The following is a 17,200-nucleotide window of genomic DNA, read 5'->3' as shown; positions in this document are numbered from 1 at the left end:
GGCCTCTGCCGCCGTGTGCAAAAAAAAAAAAGGTTCAATCAATTTCAACTTCTCGCAAAGTTGGAATTGATTGATTGAACTTTTTAGTCCCACCCAGTCTGCCGTTACCACCGCAGCCACGCCAACCCAATGGGCCACGCCTACCCAATGGGCCACGCCCAACCAATGGGCCACGCCCACCCGGCACTTGATCTCTAAAAGGTTCGCCATCACTGGTTCAGATAATGAAAAGTCTGCAAGAAAACAGCCAAGCTCAGAGACAGCCAAGGACCCCTCATTTTAACCCTGGGCTAGAAAAATTCTCCTTGTTTTTTGTACTCCATCCTGTATTAAAACACCGTAAGTAAAAGAAGTGGTAAAAAGCTTTCATAAAGTACTGTATACACCCAGATATCTTTTCCGAGCCTGCTAGTAAGTAAGCTCTGTTTCAGCAATATCATCTCCCATCTGAATGCCTTTGAGGGCTAAAGATAAATCCAATATATAATTTTGCCATCTGTCTCTTGCATAGATTTAATTCCTAGCAATTGCCAATCTTCTACTCATTTGGAAAGCTAAGGAAGAGCAGAAAGGAGGGGGGAGTGGAGGAGGAAAGAGAAAGAGAGAGTGATAAAACATATGCTTCTTTTTGTTCTTGTCTTCATGCTGTAATGTATGGATATCAGAAACGGAAGGGACATTACACTGGGCCATTTTGGTCACACGATGATCTAGAGCAGGGGTAGGCAACCTTGGCTCTTTTATGACTCATGGACTTCAACTCCCAGAATTCCTGAGCCAGCACAGCTGGCTCAGGAATTCTGGGACTTGAAGTCCATGAGTCATAAAAGAGCCAAGGTTGCCTACCCCTGATCTAGGGATAGGTAAAGTTTCCTCGGCTAAAGGCCACACATTATTCATTCATTCATGCCTCTGTACACCACCTACTCCATATTTCTATGGAGCTCACAATAAAACCATTAAAGCATCAAGAGACAAAACATTTAATACGTCGTCGTGTGCTTGCTAACTCCATCTCCTTGGTGGTGTAGAGTCAGCAAATGGTAGACCCCTGCAAATGGCTTCCCCACCAAGACTGGCTGGGGAAACCAAAAAATAGCCTGGAAGAAGGCAGTGGCACATTAAAAACCCAAAATGCAGTGGTGGGATTCAAGTATGTGAACAACCGGTTCTCTGTGTGGATGCCGCTTCCGGAAGTCCGTTCTGGGCCTGGGCAACAAAAAAAATCAGCTACCGGTTCTGCCGAAGTGGTGCAAACTGGCTGAATCCCACCACTTCCAATATGCATGTGTCCATGACGTGATCAAGAGCCAAGCTTAACAGGACGAGATTTTTGTTTTTCTACAAAAAGCAAAATGGAATGAGAAACATTGACAACACTGCAGTTGGGACACGTTTCAAAAATGAGCAGCATGTTTGCTTTACTGTCATCCTTATCCCCTTTGGCTTATCCTTTTTATTCCAGAAACATATTGAAGCTGAAAGCTTGCAGCCTTTTCAAGGTCCACTGGCTGTTGCTTAATATTGAAGAAAATTAGTGGCCTGTTTCACCCAGGCTTGCCTTCCCCAACTCAAAAGTTCTAGTCCTGCTCCAAAATAGGACGTCCACCTTTGCAATTGAAGGAGATCTAGGAAAATAAGATTAAAGAAGTTGTTTGTAGTCCACCCAAGCAAGAACAAAGTTTGCAAGGGAAGTCAAACATTAACCTCCAAGTCTAATCTTGCTGTGGAGAGTGCTCAGTGCTTTTCATGCTTACATTTCTGGGATTTAAAGGGCTAAAGCCTCCGATTCTAACCAAATGTGCTGCTTCTGCTGGCAAAAATATATCGTTCAGCTTAAATAGGTTTCTGGAGTAAATATCATAAACCACAGGGGATAAGGATGACAGTGAAGCAAAGATGATTCTCATTTTTGAAACGTGTCCCAATTAAGTGACTAGCCTTTTCACCTTTTTTAAAGCAGGGGCACCTTGCAAGAACAGAATAGCTGATAGAAGCAGCCCCCATGTAAGAATTATAAAATATTACAGGTGGACAAATTTTGTTCTTCACTTGTCGAAGTGTCAATTAGTCTTTTTTCTGCTTCCAGATTCAAGACTTCTTTTTAATTGAACCTTTGAAAATGCTCAATGTGAGCGTTTCAAGTCAGATGCTTTACCATTTTAATCTAGTATATGAATTATACAACTCTTTGGGGTTTCTGTACAGCATTGTTGTTGCTCTGTTAGGTCTGCATAGGTTCCAGAGGCCAAGGAACACATTTCGGGGAGGAGGCACCAAATGAGACAGACCACATCACATATATAGGAGAGAGTTGATTTTTGGAAAGGAACCAGATTTACTTTTTAAGTGTCATTTGTCTATTTGGGGATTTATTCTTTTTCATATGAAAAATGGTAGAAATTGTCTTGCATTTTCAACAATCATGCCTAGTGCGACTTCTGAGAGACCAAAAAGGAAAGATGAAGATCAGGTACAGTTCTTAAGCTACAATTAGCTTACTCTAGTTTAGGCAGTACAACAACAACAACATCGCTACCAGCAACAAAGTAACCACACTCACTATGAACAGAGGTTGGCCAGTTATAGAAGAGTGAGTCACTTTGGTCTAGTGCAGAGGTCTTCAAACTTGGCCCTTCTCTGACTTGTGGACTTCAACTCCCAGAATTCCTCAGCCAGCATGCCTGGCTGAGGAATTCTGGGAGTTGAAGTCCACGAGTCATAAAAGAGCCAAGGTTGCCTACCCCTGGTCTAGTGGTTAAGGCACCAGGGTAGAAAGCATGAGACCATGGGTTCAAGTCCCACCTTAGTCATGAAAGCTAGCTGGGTGACTTTGGACCAGTCACTCTCTTTCAGCTCACCTCACCTCACAGGATTGTTGTTGTGGAGAAAATAGGAAGAGGAAGGTGTGACGGATATGTTTGCCCCCTTGACTTATTTGTAAAAATAAAGGCAAGATATAAACAAATACAAAAAATATCAATATCAGCAACAAAGTAACCATGAAAAGAGAGGTTGGGCAGTTGTAGAAGAGTTGGCCCTGGAGTGGATTTGTTGAACCAACTTGAATACTGCCAGTGGAAAAGTCTACATACAGCCAAGGTCTGGCAAACATCTTGTGAAGCTGAAGCATGTACTGTTGGAAGAAAAGCAGGACTGCCTCCTACCTGCTGGCTCAAATCAAAACAGATTTTGTAGCTTAATTATACACCTCTTAAGATCTTGTTCCCTTCTCAACCTCCAAGAGCCTTTAGCTGAGACCTTGAATGTGGTCAATAAATAATCTACATTAACGTCATAGTTGCCAGTAAATATCTACTTGCCTCCAGATGTTGTGGGTGCTCCAACACTGGAGGTTTTTAAGAGGAGACTGGACAGCCATTTGTCTGAAATGGTATAGGGCAGGGGTAGGCAACCTTGGCTCTTTTATGACTCGTGGACTTCAACTCCCAGAATTCCTGAGCCGGCCATGCTGAGGGGAAAGGGAGAGGTTTCCAAGCTGAGCCATGGTGGCTCAGGAATTCTGGGAGTTGAAGTCCACGAGTCATAAAAGAGCCAAGGTTGCCTAGCCCTGGTATAGGGTTTCCGACTTGAGTTGGGGGGCTGGGCTAGAAGACCTCCCAGGTCCCCTTCCAACTCTGTTATTCTCTCATACTAGTAGGAGAAGGACTCTTCCTGCTTCACAAGGGTGCCATTGGCCCCTGGTGTCTTCCAAAATTTCAGGCTGGGTTGTGTCATGTTCTGTTTAAGAAATAGGGATGTGGGCCAAACCACCTTATTGAAAGCAGAGAGTGTACAGGGGCCCCTTCCCCTTTCCCCCCCCCCTCCTCCTCCTCCTCCTCCTCCTCCTCCTCCTCTGGTATTTCTACTTCTCCCAGACTATCCCTGCCTTAGGAGCCCTGCCCAAAGATCAAATTTAAGAGCTCCAGCCTTTGCCAAGCACCTGTTCCCCCAAAGCCTTCCCTTCCGCCGTCAGGAGGGTCTGGGTCTCAACGTTGACTGCAACTCAGATGTGACTTCTGCTTGGTTACACACGGGGGGGAATGGGGGAAAGAAAAAGCTAGAACTGAGAGGAAGTAGATAGGTCACCGAGTGACTGGGTACTGACTTAGCCAAGGTTACATGAAGGTAACCCCCTTCTCCTTCCTCCCCTCCCCTCCCCTCCCCTCCCCCGCGCGTGTTCCAAAATGCACGCCTCTCTCTGCCTCCTGAACAGTTTGCAAACCCACCGAAAGCAGGAAGCGCTTGAAAACAACAACGGCGGATTACACAGACTCCAAAGCCTGCAAAAGCCCGCCGCGGTTGTGTAGCAAGCGAAAGCGCAACCTTAGCCGCCGCCGCCACCCTCCCCGAGCCAACGCGGACACAAGGCGTGTAAAGACGAAGTTTTCGCTTACCGTGTTCTTCCTAGACACCATCTTCTCCAACTTTTTGGCCATCCGGATTAGCTCCTCCGCTTGCCCCATGGCTTCGGCCGTCTAAACGGGCGTCCAACAACGCTTATCCCCCTCCGCCCAGGTCCAGAGATACGTGTTGGTTGATGCACACGTATGGATCAAAACACAGCTCGGGGCGTTGGAGGGGGGGGAGAACGACCCGCCGCCGGGTCTGTTTTCATAACACGTCTTAAGGTTTCGGGGGTTCGATTTGTTTATTTAGGGAGGAAGGGGGGGGGGAAAGTGCTTGTGGCGTTAAAAAGAGGGTGGGGAGAAAAGAAAGGAAAAGTTTTTCCCGCTAACTAAAGTACAAGTTGGACCAAGGGAAGAGAGAGCAGGAGAAAAGGGGGAGTGGCGACCCAGGGACTTATAAACGACGGCCATGCAGTCGAAATACCACCCTGGGACTAGCTAAATATAGGAGCCAAGGATCAACTGGTGGGGAAAAAAATTTGCAGGCAGGGCGAGATGGGCGGCGATTGAGACCACGTGCGAAGGGATGTGCTGAGCTCCACAGGGTGGGGTTAAAGCAGAGAGACCTTCCGGAGGAGCTGTTTCAGGGTTTGAAGGAGGCCCAGCTGCTTTGCGATGCTATTGACGCCGCTCCCTAAGGCAGGGGTCTTCAAACTTGGCCCTTTGGTGACTGGTGGACTTCAACTCCCAGAGTTCCTCAGCCAGGCACGCCGGTTGAGGAATTCTGGGAGTTGAAGTCCACCAGTCACCAAAGGGCCAAGTTTGAAGACCCCTGCCCTAAGGCAGTGCTTCTCAAGTTTGGCAACTTGAAGATGGGTGGACTTCAACTCCCAGGCAACTCAGCAAAAAAAAAAAAAAATTCTGCCGGCTGGGGGGATTCTGGGAGTTGAAGTCCACACTCATCTTCAAGTTGCCGAAGTTGAGAAACACCCGCCCTGAAGGGTACGTCTTCCAGGTGACCTTTAAACTCCCATTCAGTGGAATGGGGTCCCACACGGCTCCCCAAATTGGAAGTAAATTCCCTCACCCCATTTTGAAGTTAAGTTATAGCCTGTTGTAGTACCAAGGGATCAAGAGCTGTGGCTTTGTGAGGTTTTGGTTTTGTTTGCTTTGGCCTCGGGTTTGTTAGCTAAAAGTTGTGTTATACAATCTTAGAAGGGAAATTGGCACCCGACTGGTAGCAATGGGTTGCTGATACGTTTTGACTGTCAACATTTGAATTGGATTTGGGGGAGGTGGGGAGAGAAAGAAGAAGGAAAGATAAGTTTTGAACAATATTGTTCAAAGTTTGGAGTCATTCTGTTTATAACCTAATTTGACACACCCTGTTCTCTTAATTATTAAAGCTGAAGGTACATGTTTTGGTTGACTGTGCTGAACACGTGCATACTTTTCTGTTGTTAATTAGTTCAGCACTATTTTAAAACCAAACAAAATGTGGGGTTCATCAAGGCCTCTTTGACCTTTGGTCACTGTAGAGACACAATCTTGATCTCCCCTGGACAACAGCCTGCAACACTTTTAAGGACATTCTTTTGATTCCACCTATTCATCTTATCTGTCTTCCTCCCATTCCTTGCCAAATATAATCCTTTTTTTAGTCTAGTATCCATTTGCATGACAGACTCAAGGTTTATACATTTCATCACTTCAAGAGCCAATCAATCCATGGTACTTTCAGTAATCAGGTCTGCATTCATTTGAGGATATCTCTACATCTCTTCATTTTCCTTGGCACTCTTTACAATACCACTGAAAAGGCTCTCAATAAAATTGTTATCTTCTGTTCATTGAAGTGCCCTTGTTCTTCATGATCTTGGCTCAGTCTGTGTCTCTTTTCCACCCTAGAATTAATCTCTTCTAACTTCTCCGGCACAGTGGCTTTTATCTCTTGTTCTCCTATCTTCATCAAAACGTTAAAAAGAAAACTTGTTTTTAAATGTTTTTAAAAATGTTAAAAATTAAGGGGAAGCAATTCCCCCCTTTCCACTAGAAGAATGAGGCTACAGCTTTGCTTCCCCACCTCATACCACAAAACCTTGGCCTCATTTTTCTGGTGATACCATCACTTCACAGGAAATGCCCCTGGGGTGCTCCAAGGTTTTATTTTAGGGGGGAAATGGGGTCACTTGTCAGTCATGAAGAGTTGGGACAACACAGTAAGTTCCAATTAAGAGGGTTTATTGCTCATGCCTATACAAAACAATTAAGTCAACAGTTAGTATTAAATTGGTGATAAAAGAGAATCCACAGAATTGAAGAGGGATTGGACTTAGACATTTGTAGAAATGTAAGGATTCTAGACTGATTACTTGCTTGACTCCATCTCTAAGCTCCGCCTGCTCTTCTCCTACATCCTTTGCATTATAATGTTGGAGGTGTATTTTGCCTAATCTGACAATGGCTCTATAGGGAAACACACAAATGAATTCTCCACAATATGATTCCTGACTGGGAATTATGAGAGGTACATTCAAAACTATTAATACAGAGCCAGCAGTATAAATATATTCCCCAAGGATTCCAGCCATGCCCACTCTCGCCAAAAGCAAGGAATGTTCTACCACACTCGATTGTCCAAAACTTTATAGCCAAGTGAGATCAATATGTCAAGAGTCGTGTTGTCTTTTCCTGTTCGCAAAGCCTTCAGTCTCTTAATACAAGGCTTTTCAACCTTTTCACCCATTGTACCACTTTTAGGATATGGCAACATCCGAGTACTACCAGTTTCCTAGCAAGGTGTCAAAAACTTGGTGACCAAAAAAAAAAAGGAAAAAAGTGACTTACAACAGTTCGCTTAGTGACTGTTCGAAGTTACAATGGCACTGAAAAAAGTGTCCTCCCAAGCCACAGCCGAGCAAGACACCTGCCTGCCTGCCCGCCCGGCGGTGCTCTTCCTCCTGTCCAAGGTTTTCATTTTTATGAGCATTTCTGTTGAGGATTGGCAGCGGGGGTGGGGTAGGTGGGGTGTTTGGTTTTTATTCCCCCCGTCTTCTGGGTGGTTGCAGCAGGTTTTGGTCACTTCACATGACCCTGGGACACTGTGACCATCATAAATATGAATCAGTTGCCAAGCATCTGAATGTAAATCACAAGACCCTGGAGATGCTGCAACATTCCAGCGGATCGGTGCTTCTTCTGGGCTCAGAAGTGCCAGGATCAGTGCTGAGCTCCAGCTGGAGCCTGGCACTGATCCTGGCGCTTCCGCTGAGCCCTGACAGCCCTGCAGCTCCATCCGTCTCTCGCTCAGGCTTGTGCGGTGCTGCCACCGGTTCAGCTCATTCCCCTCCCCTGCTACCACTTTTCTAGGATGGTCACGTACCACCTGCCAGGTGCCAACGTACCACAGGTGGTACCCATACCACTGGTTGAAAAGCCCTGTCTTAATAGACTTAAAATGGAAGATGTAATTCCTCTCTGATTACTTTGAAATGAAGGTAGAGTTCCAAAATCTTTTTCCATAAAAAACAATACTTTTAGGATCCTGGAGAACTTTCTAGCTGATTAATTAACTGTATCTTTCAGTAGAGGTTACTACCCCATTATCAGAGAAGAGATTGGGCAGACCCACAATAACTGTATCATATGGAACCATAGTGTTCAATTTCTTCATTGCACTTCATTTAATAGTCAGGGCTCTGCTAATCTTCTCAATATCCTTCAGTTATCTTTCACACTTTTAAAGACAACACACCATTAACATCAACAGAAGCTCCCAAAGCATCACATTGATAAGTCAAAACAAAGACTTTTGAGCAGAAAAGGAAATGCAAGTGTAATAAATAATACTACACTTTTCTGGAAGTTTAAGAATAGTGTGGGAAACTGCAGCAACATGAAAATTTCGCCAGCTCATATTAATGTAACTTGGAGTCATGTTTTGCATGCTTACAACAACAACAAAAGCATAGTGGTGAGTTATTTTACCTGGTGCATTTCTAGGTGTGGATGTTACCCTTAAAAGTTGTTGCCAGAATCCTCAGGGCTGGATTACTAGGAACAACACACACACACACACAATCAAACATGCATACACACAGAGAAACTTCAGCAAATTGGCAACAGTCCATTATTTATGTCTTTCCCAAACAGCCAAGTTTGTCTGGAAATCCTCATTTTTTCCCTCTCCAGAAGGAGCCCGTCTACAAAATACCATTGCAAGAAAGACGTTTGCATACATCTCAGAAGCAATAAAAACTGTTTTCTTTGGAAAAAAGAAAATATGCAACCTTTGGACCCCAAGGCCAAGTTAATGATATAAGAGATTGCACCTTCCTACCGTTCCTGTCTCTATGGCTCCTCCTAAGCCTCTGAAACATTCCCTCTCTAGTCTACATCCTGGAAGGAAGTTTGTCTGATTGGTTCACTCAACAGCCTTTATGACAGAGCTTCTCAATCTTGGCAGTTTCAAGATGTGTGGACCTCAATCTTCCAGAATGTAGGAGAAGAAGTGACAGAGCCTGGAGGTGGAGTCAGAAGAGGAATCAGCCTGGAGTCCTTACGTTCTACTACTAAGCGATCCAAGTCCAGCCACCACTGAATTTGGTTAACTCTTTATCTAGTGCCAATTTAGTGAGATTAATGTCAGGCTGGGGCATTAAGTTCCAGTTAAGATGATTTATTGCTAATTAAACACAAGAATCTAGTCACATTAATGTCAATACTAACTTGGTGCAAAATAAGAGTTAACGGATTCCAGGGGATGCTGGTCGTGTTGCTTGTGGGAACATAACTACTCCAGACCCATTCCTCTCTTGACTCCACCTCCAAGCTCAGCCTCTTTTTCTCCTACACCGAATTGTCCAGCCAGCATGCTGGGAGCTGAAGTTCAGGTGTCTTCAAGCTGTCAAGGTTTATCAGGTTAAATGCAAACCTTAACTGGTGGCCCACATTGCTAAGCTAGGTCTTACTAGGGATATACTGTACTTCAGATCCAAAGGTAAAAAGATCCATGGGGAGGTGAGTGGGGAGAGAGAGCAGCTGTCAGGACTTCCTTAATTCAAAATGCCCGTTCCTGAGATCACATGCTAATCAGGTGAACCTATGCAAGTTGCACCTTCTTTAAGGAGGTATCTGTCCCAAAACACCTTTTCAACTTCAAATCCCACATGCTGAATGGGTGGGGGTGGGGTGACTTAGCACAAAGGGTTTATTGGTTTATTGTGCAGGCTGTGTGAATCCAGAAAGGGATTTAATTTAGTAACCAGAGTAAGGAAGGTTCTGAGATCCTTCAAATGGAAGACTGACAGAGGATGGCTTGGGGCCTTTTGAATGCAAAACAAACCACACCACTGGAATTATGGAGGACCTCCTTCCCAATGGGCAACCTGGATATTTCCCCAGAAGTCTTAATGTTCATCCTAGACTTCTTTGGTACATATGCCCAGTGGTGGGATTCAAATATGTGAGCAACTGGTTCTCTGGATGCCACTTCTGGAAGTTCATTCTGGATCTGGGCAACAAAAAATTAGCTACCGGTTCTGCTGAACCGGTGCGAACTGGCTGAATCCCACCACTGCATATGCCCAAATGCTATTAGCTGTTTCCTAAAAGTATAAATCAGCCAGAGACACACTTTCTACATAGAACTGAGAAAGTAGAAATCCTGACTTCAAGCAGTGTTTTTTGTTCCAAAACAGAAGTATTTAAATGCAATTAATTCAAATAGCTAAATAGATCAAACATCAGTGATTAAAAGTGAATTCTGATCATTTACCCGGAAAGCTCTCTTTAAACTTGTGATTTATTTATTTTTTTTGTGTGTATGTGAACATTGGGAACGTAGCTATTACTTGCTTATATTTATCTTCAATTTTATACAGAACCCAAGTTCAGATACAAAAGTTTTGAATGAACCTTTGATAATGGACCACATAGCACCACCACTCTATATGTTTTTTTAAAAAACTTTATTAGAAACGAAGGACAAAAAGGCATTTTTGTTATGACACATTCGGCAATAAAAAAGAAAAAAAAAGTGACTTTTTTTTTTAAAAAAATGCATTAATACCACAAAGTTGCTGTTTGTTGTAATTTCATTTTGCAGCAAGAGATAATTGAGTCCAGCAAACCGATCATAGTACCAAAATCTCTTTTTCAAGAAAATCAATATTCTTGCAAGTTTCCAGTCTGAATAAATCTCGCACTATACACGAAGGAAATGAGACACCCTCGTTTTTTAAGCCTTGGCAACTAGTAAATATAGAGGTAAAAGCCCACAGCTGAATCATATCAGAAAAATGACAGTGCTAATTGTATTAACAATGTACTAAAAATCTGCCTTTCATTTTCTAAGTGTTCTTGCCTGTTGAAAAGGCTTCTGTTTCTTCTCATCATAGGAAAGCTGTTATTCATTCATTCATTCATTTTTGTTATTAATTTTTTATGCCACCCATCTCCCCTACAAAGTGACTCTATTCACGGGAGCAAAAAATATCAGGAAGAATCCGGTATCAACATTGCTGATTAACAAATCTTATTAAAAGACATAGGGTTACATGAGTGCACTTTAGTTACATGGAAGGTGATGCCTTTTAAGGAAGTCTGCTAGCCAGAAAAAGGGCTACCATTTTCCTTCTACCTTTTTCTTTCTTTATTTTTGGTTTGTTTCCCATGCAGAAATTATTGAGAATTTCTTTTGAATTTCTCAGGTATGTTTGAGCCGGCTTTGTGAGCGAGAAAGCAACTATTGTTGAAACTGTTTCTTATAATATAGATTTGTACCATTCTGTAGCCTTCCTGGCTGCTCACCCTTCCCAAATCTGGGAAAAAAAAATCTCACAGGATTTCTCTCCTGACGTCCTTCCTTGCGGCTGAATGGAAGTATGGTGCCAGCAGTGGGAATGAAATGAAGTAGACACTGGTGGGATTCAAATATGTGAACAACCGGTTCTTTGTGTGGATGCTGCTTCCGGAAGTCCATTCTGAGCCTGGGCAACAAAAAATTAGCTACCGGTTCTGCCGAAGTGGTGCAAACTGGCTGAATCCCACCACTGGATGTAGACCACTGGCTCTCAACCTTTTCTTCACCATGGGCCTCTTTTAAAAACCATTTGTGGCCATGGACCACCAAGACTTAATTCAAGATTTAAATCATAAGATTTCTTCAAGTCTTTGTGGACACTCTGTGACATCACAGCCTCCCATAGGAGTCTGCGGACCGCAGGTTGAGAATCACTGATGTAGGAGATGATCAGGTTGAGGCAGTGTCAAACGCGTCATCAGTCATGAATCACTTCATGCCCACAAAAGATCTAAGTCCAGCCCTCCTTGAATTCCTTCTACTCTTATCTCCCGCTAATTTCCCTTGGCTGTTGGTAGTTCAGATTCTTGTAGAGAGCTTAAGCTTGCAATAAATCTTTACACCAATTTGAACTGTCTGGATCTCTTGATTTTCCTGGTGCTCCATGACAGAAGGTGTGTGGATGAAAACACACACAACACCGGTCACACTGAACAATTGCCAGAATTGCATACTCTACCAAGGAAGAATTTGAGAAGTCCCTTTATCTTTCAAAGCACATTTTCTTTCCAGAAATTCCTACTAGATTGCAATACCTTTCAAAGGCTACTAGCAAAAAAATCTCTGCAAAAGTGATGGGCAATCTTAAAAGAGCTGCTGTCATGGTGCATTATTATTAAATGCTATTTGTAATCTGTAATTTTACTAATAAAGTAAAAGGAAACATATCTGACTCTTGGTGACATCCTAGACTTGTCTATATTATTTTCTCACAACAAGATGGAAGTGGTTTGCTATTATCTTTTTCCAGGACACTTTTTCCCCAAATTCACATCTAGTTAAGAACTCAGAGGTCTCCCATTAAAGTATTAACCTGGCCTGACTCTGCTTAGCTTCCAAGCCCAGACAAGATGAATCATGTGCTAAGATGAAAGTGTTTAGTTGACCACATATTTTAATGAATTGACACTGGCAAGCTATTGCCCTCCAGACATAAGGGATTAAAACAACTTAAATTCTCTCAATTCTTACTTAAATCTCTGACCACATTTAATCCACGCTTAATTGAAAATGATGGATCTAAATTCCTCAACGCTGGGAAATTAAAATATATCTCTGATCTAAACAGACAATTAATAGTTGTAATTTTGGACAGCCTTATCTAGGAAAAGCAATGAATATAGGAAGGTTGATTTTTTGATTCATAGTGTCGCTCAGTTACACTTTTGTCTCCAGGAATATTTATCTGGGAATAAGGACAATTCAGGATCCAAGCACAAGGACATTTCATTAAGCCTCAAGATAATAGAATAATGAAGTTGGAAGGGACTTGGAAGTCTTCTAGTCCAATCCCCTGTTCAAGCAGGAGACACTATACCATTCCAAACAAATGGTTGTCCAACCTCTTCTTAAAAACCTCCAGTGTTGGAGCACCAACAACTTCTGGAGGCGAGCTATTCCACTGGTTAATTGTTCTCACGGTTAGGAAATTTCTCCTTAGTTCTAGGTTGCTTCTCTCCTTGATTAGTTTCCATCCATTGTTTCTTGTCTTGCCTTCTGGTGCTTTGGGAAATGACCCCCTGTTCTTTGTGGCAGGCCCTCAAATATGCAGTTGTCCTATTGTGGACTGCAGCTTCATCACAGCATTTGGAGCTAAAATGGCACTTCATGCTTGAGTATATTTAGTGGTAGTTTTTTTTCCCCCTCTAAAATTGCTGAAGATAGCCAGAAGTCATTTTTAGAGCAAAACTAATGCTATTTGAGCTGCTACCCCAGATTGTGGAACAGAGAAAATCTGATAGAATGGTTAAAATGGGGCTTTCATTTTCCAGATAAATGCATGCTTTCAAATGTGCCATGCTCTCATCAAAGGTTTCATCCCTGTGCTTTCATTAGCATGTTAGCAGGAGACAAGAAAATAACTGAACGTACAAATTCTATAATAAGCAGGAACGCTGATCTCAAGATAGCGAGAACCAAGGCTGCTGGTAAAAGTTACAGACCTCAAATATGGATGAACGTCTAATGCCATCCAATTGCACAACATGGCCATCTGACATTGTGTACCAGTCACAACTATAATCGGGGCTACACAATACAGGCAGGCCCTTGCCTTACCACCACAACTGAGCCCAAAATATCCATTGCTAAGTGAGACATTTGTTAAGTGAGTTCTGCCATGCTTAACGATCTTTCTTGCCACAGTTGTTAAGTGACTTGCGGCAAGTGTTAAGTTAATAACACGGTTGTTAAGTGGCTTCCCCATTGACTTTGCTGGTCAGAAGGTTGCAAAAGGGGATCACGTGACTCCAGGCTGCTGCAACTCTTAATAAATATGAGTCAGTTGCCCAGCATCTAAATTTTGATCACATGACCATGGGGATGGTGCAACAGTTGTAAGCATGAAAAACAGTCTTAAGTGGCATTTTTCAGTGTTGTTGTAACTTCAAATGGTCACTAAACCAACTGTTGTTCAGTCGAGGACTGCCTGTAGAGCTATCATTCCTACAAGCAAAAGTCTTCTGCACCCAGAATTCATCCATATCTTTAAAAAAAGGGGAAAAAATCACCCACAGAATCCCAGATATATGATTAGGAGGGGCTAGGGTTAGGGTTGACTTCTCACCCACAGCAATTAGGAAGCCATGAAATGTCCCCAAAGGGAAATGTCATTTGTTATTTAAGAATCTTGCTTATAGCCAGCATCTCCTTCTCATTCCTCTTTTTTTAAAATGACTAATGTTGTAAAAGAAACGAAAACTTTTAAGTAAACAGGCTGAAAACCCAAAGCCAGCCTTTGTTATGTATGCTTTTTGTACTCAGACAGCCCTCTGCCTTTCGGCGTTAAAATATTTCTTCATAATTCTTTCTTCCTCTTATTAGTATGCACAAGTGCATTTCTCTCTAGGCTTTCATCTTTTGCCTGAAAATGTATCTGAACTGCTGGACATTTCTATATCATGATTAATTCTGCACGAACAAGAAAAATGGCAATTCCTCTTATTCATAGGACCTGAAGTAAATGGGGATTAAGTGGCACTGTTCTTAAGACACACCTTTCATCCATCTAATTTTCTATCCAGCCCATTTAACAATGTTCCTGATTATTGTTTGTTCAGGGAGAATGGAAAAAAAAAACTTCAGTTGTTGCCATGGCTAAAAAAAAAAAATTAAAATCATCTTTGTTGAGATCATGTTGTACCATAAGTTCAGCCTCTTTCTGTTTTAAAATCAGCAAGCATTCACTGTGTCACAGTATTTTTCTCTCTGTCTGACTCTTCTTTTTTTAATTTTGCAAATTTCAAATAAACCTACAGGCTGGCTGGCTGATTTTGCAAAAAACCTGACACTGAAAGGTTTGCACAATCATGAATGGAAAAAAAACCCCTATATGTAGATCGACTCTTTAAAACTGGTCAAACCAGACTGGGAAAATCCGACAGACAAATAGATTTGACCTCTTAAGGTTATATTAGAATTTTTTCATGACCACGTAGGCACTTTGCATGATGGCATATACTCCAGGACATTTGGTTAACATCTAAAGCTTTGGGTCAGCTGCACATGTTCAGAAGTAACATTTGAGGGGAAATACATACACCTGTTTTCATTACAAGGAGCCCTCAATTTACACCAATTCATTTAGTGACCATTCACGTTACAACAGCACCGAAAAAAGTGACTTATGACCATTTTTCACACTTACGACCATTGCAGCATCCTCGTAGTCATATGGTCAAAATTCAGATGCTTGTCAACGGACTCACATTTATGACAGTTGCAGTGTCCTGGGGTCATGTGATCCCCTTTTGTGACCTTCTGACAAGCAGAGTCAAATGGGAAGCCACTTAACAACTGTATTATAACTTAACAACTGCAATGATTCACTTAACAACTGTGGCAAGGTCGTAAAATGGAGCAAAACTCACTTAACAACTGTCTCACTTAGGAACAGAAATTTTGGGCTCAATTGTAGTTGTAAGTTGAGGACTATCTGCATCAGCATCCTTGTTTTTAAAAACAAAACTCTTAAAAAGTAATACTAAAGTTTCACTTTAGTGATGGCACTGGAGAGGTAAATTTGGGTTATCATGCATGTTAGATGGATATTTCTTCATAGCTGGATTTCCCCTGATGGATTTTGTTTTCACTTAGCTAAAACTTTCCTGCCCTCTCCTTGAGCTCAGGGAGAAGTAGAGAAAACTTGAAGTTATATTCGGCATTTTATGAAAAAGGCTGAATTCAAATGAAGCGAGTTGCATTTCACTCCCAGTGGATTCAGAGAGGATGTGTCAGGACTCAACCCATAAATTTCATGGAAATCTACATTGTTTTATTTAATCTAGATCCAATCATGATGATGAAGCTTGGGATAGCGGTACTTTTTTTCTACATCAGCAAGACCATTGAAATGTTTCCAAATTTCTACCTATTGAAAACTGGGATTTTTATTGGCTCTTCGTGTCACAAGCCCCTTCAAATTCTAAACATATAAAGTTCAACACTGAGGAGATAAAATCATAGCTGAGGACTACAAGCAAGCTTGACGGTGCTGCCTCAAAGATTTTTTTGCAGATTTCTTAAATGGCCCCTTGTCCCTTTCAGGCACTAGTTGTTGCTTGCAGTATTTGTAAAACAACTTTGCACAGCAGGGATTTTTTACCCAGCAAGGTGGGTTGTTTTTTTTAATGAAGTTGTTTAGAAAGACTTTGTTTAGAATTGTCCTAGAAGGGAGGCAAATTCTGATGAAACAAGGTGGCTTTACTCTGCTGAGTAGAGACCCATTTGGCTGGAGTTAATAACAACGTCAACCAGACGGAGACAAAATCCAGAATCTTCTATCGCAGGGAATCATTATTCTGCAATAGATGAATTATATTTCCCATGAACAAGGCACAAAGGTGACTCATACAACTGGAGCAAGGATTGCAGCAGCCCTTCCCAACCCCCAAGGCTTCCCAAACAATCTTCAGCATTGATTTCCCCCCCCCGCCCACCCTGCAAAAAAACTACTTTCTAAATACTTCTGCTCCCTCATGGCTGTTGACATGGAAACTGAGAGTGGTATAAAACCAAGTGGTGCACTTGAGAACTTGGATCCATTCTTCCACGGCTCAAAGTGGGCACAGGACACATTGAATGAGATCCGATGGCAAGGAGTAGAGTCTCCACATTACACAATGAATGTCACATACTACCTCCCCCCATGATTAAAAGGACAAAAAGTAGCCCATCAAGTCATATTGACATGTATGTCCTTTGTCCGTGGCCCCTCCCCTTTCTGTCTACAAAAATGACCCTCAAAAGCCAGATTCCACCATTTCTTCCTAGCCACATTCTCATGGAACCGAATAAGGAAATGACATCCCATGGAAGACCAGCTTCTGTGGAGATCCAGCAAGCCTCCACACATTGTCCATCTCCAGAGCAGATCATGCTGCCTCAATATTTTCAGAGAAGACCGATCTGGGTCCACTCAGTCTTGCAATGGTTGGACAAAGTTGGAAGGAAAGACACCTGTCCTTGTGCCATTACCTTCAATGAATCCAACCTGGAAGGAAAACATCTCATGAAAGTGAGAAGCTACAAATAAAAAACAGAAGCATGTTAGGCTCCAATCCCAGTTTCTTCCCAAAGGAAAAATGACAAGAACTTGGATGTGAAGCAATCCTGCTTCATTAGATCTGCAGCTGTGTAAAAGGTCTGCTCAAAATCTCTTTTTTTTTTGAACAGAGGACAAAGGCTTGGAAAAAGCAGGTGGTATCAAAGGCTTCTTTATTTCCAAAGAGGATTGTACACCTCAGTTCTCAGTTGCTCGGGGAGGTTTTGT

General features: G+C 42.4%; 2 protein-coding genes across 10 annotated transcripts in view; both read right to left on the bottom strand.

The window, feature by feature from the left end:
- Positions 1-5,003, bottom strand: part of TCEA3 (transcription elongation factor A3) — a 52,841-nt gene extending 47,838 nt beyond the window's left edge. For 5 of the 6 annotated variants that reach the window (XR_014027308.1, XR_014027309.1, XR_014027310.1 and 2 more), the window contains exon 1: positions 4,398-4,995. Coding sequence is in view for 2 of the 6 variants with exons in the window: in XM_081334480.1 (XP_081190606.1) it covers positions 4,398-4,466 (69 nt within the window). In the remaining 4 variants the exon portion in view is untranslated. Of the gene's footprint in view, positions 1-4,397 lie in introns of all 6 variants that reach the window. The other variant, XM_081334481.1, reaches the window with a different exon arrangement.
- Positions 5,004-10,204: 5,201 nt separating this feature from the next.
- The window catches only part of ASAP3 (ArfGAP with SH3 domain, ankyrin repeat and PH domain 3), a 79,920-nt gene continuing 72,924 nt past the window's right edge, over positions 10,205-17,200 (bottom strand). For 3 of the 4 annotated variants that reach the window (XM_081334476.1, XM_081334478.1, XM_081334477.1), the window contains exon 27: positions 10,205-16,921. In XM_081334476.1, coding sequence (XP_081190602.1) covers positions 16,847-16,921 — 75 coding nt within the window. In that variant the 3' untranslated portion in view covers positions 10,205-16,846. The remainder of the gene's footprint in view (positions 16,922-17,200) is intronic. The other variant, XM_081334479.1, reaches the window with a different exon arrangement.

Source organism: Vipera berus (genome assembly GCF_964194415.1).
Source record: "Vipera berus genome assembly, chromosome: 9".
Classification (NCBI taxonomy): Eukaryota; Metazoa; Chordata; class Lepidosauria; order Squamata; family Viperidae; genus Vipera; species Vipera berus.
Note: the sequence above shows the minus strand (reverse complement) of the source record. Positions and strands in the feature narration are given on the sequence as shown.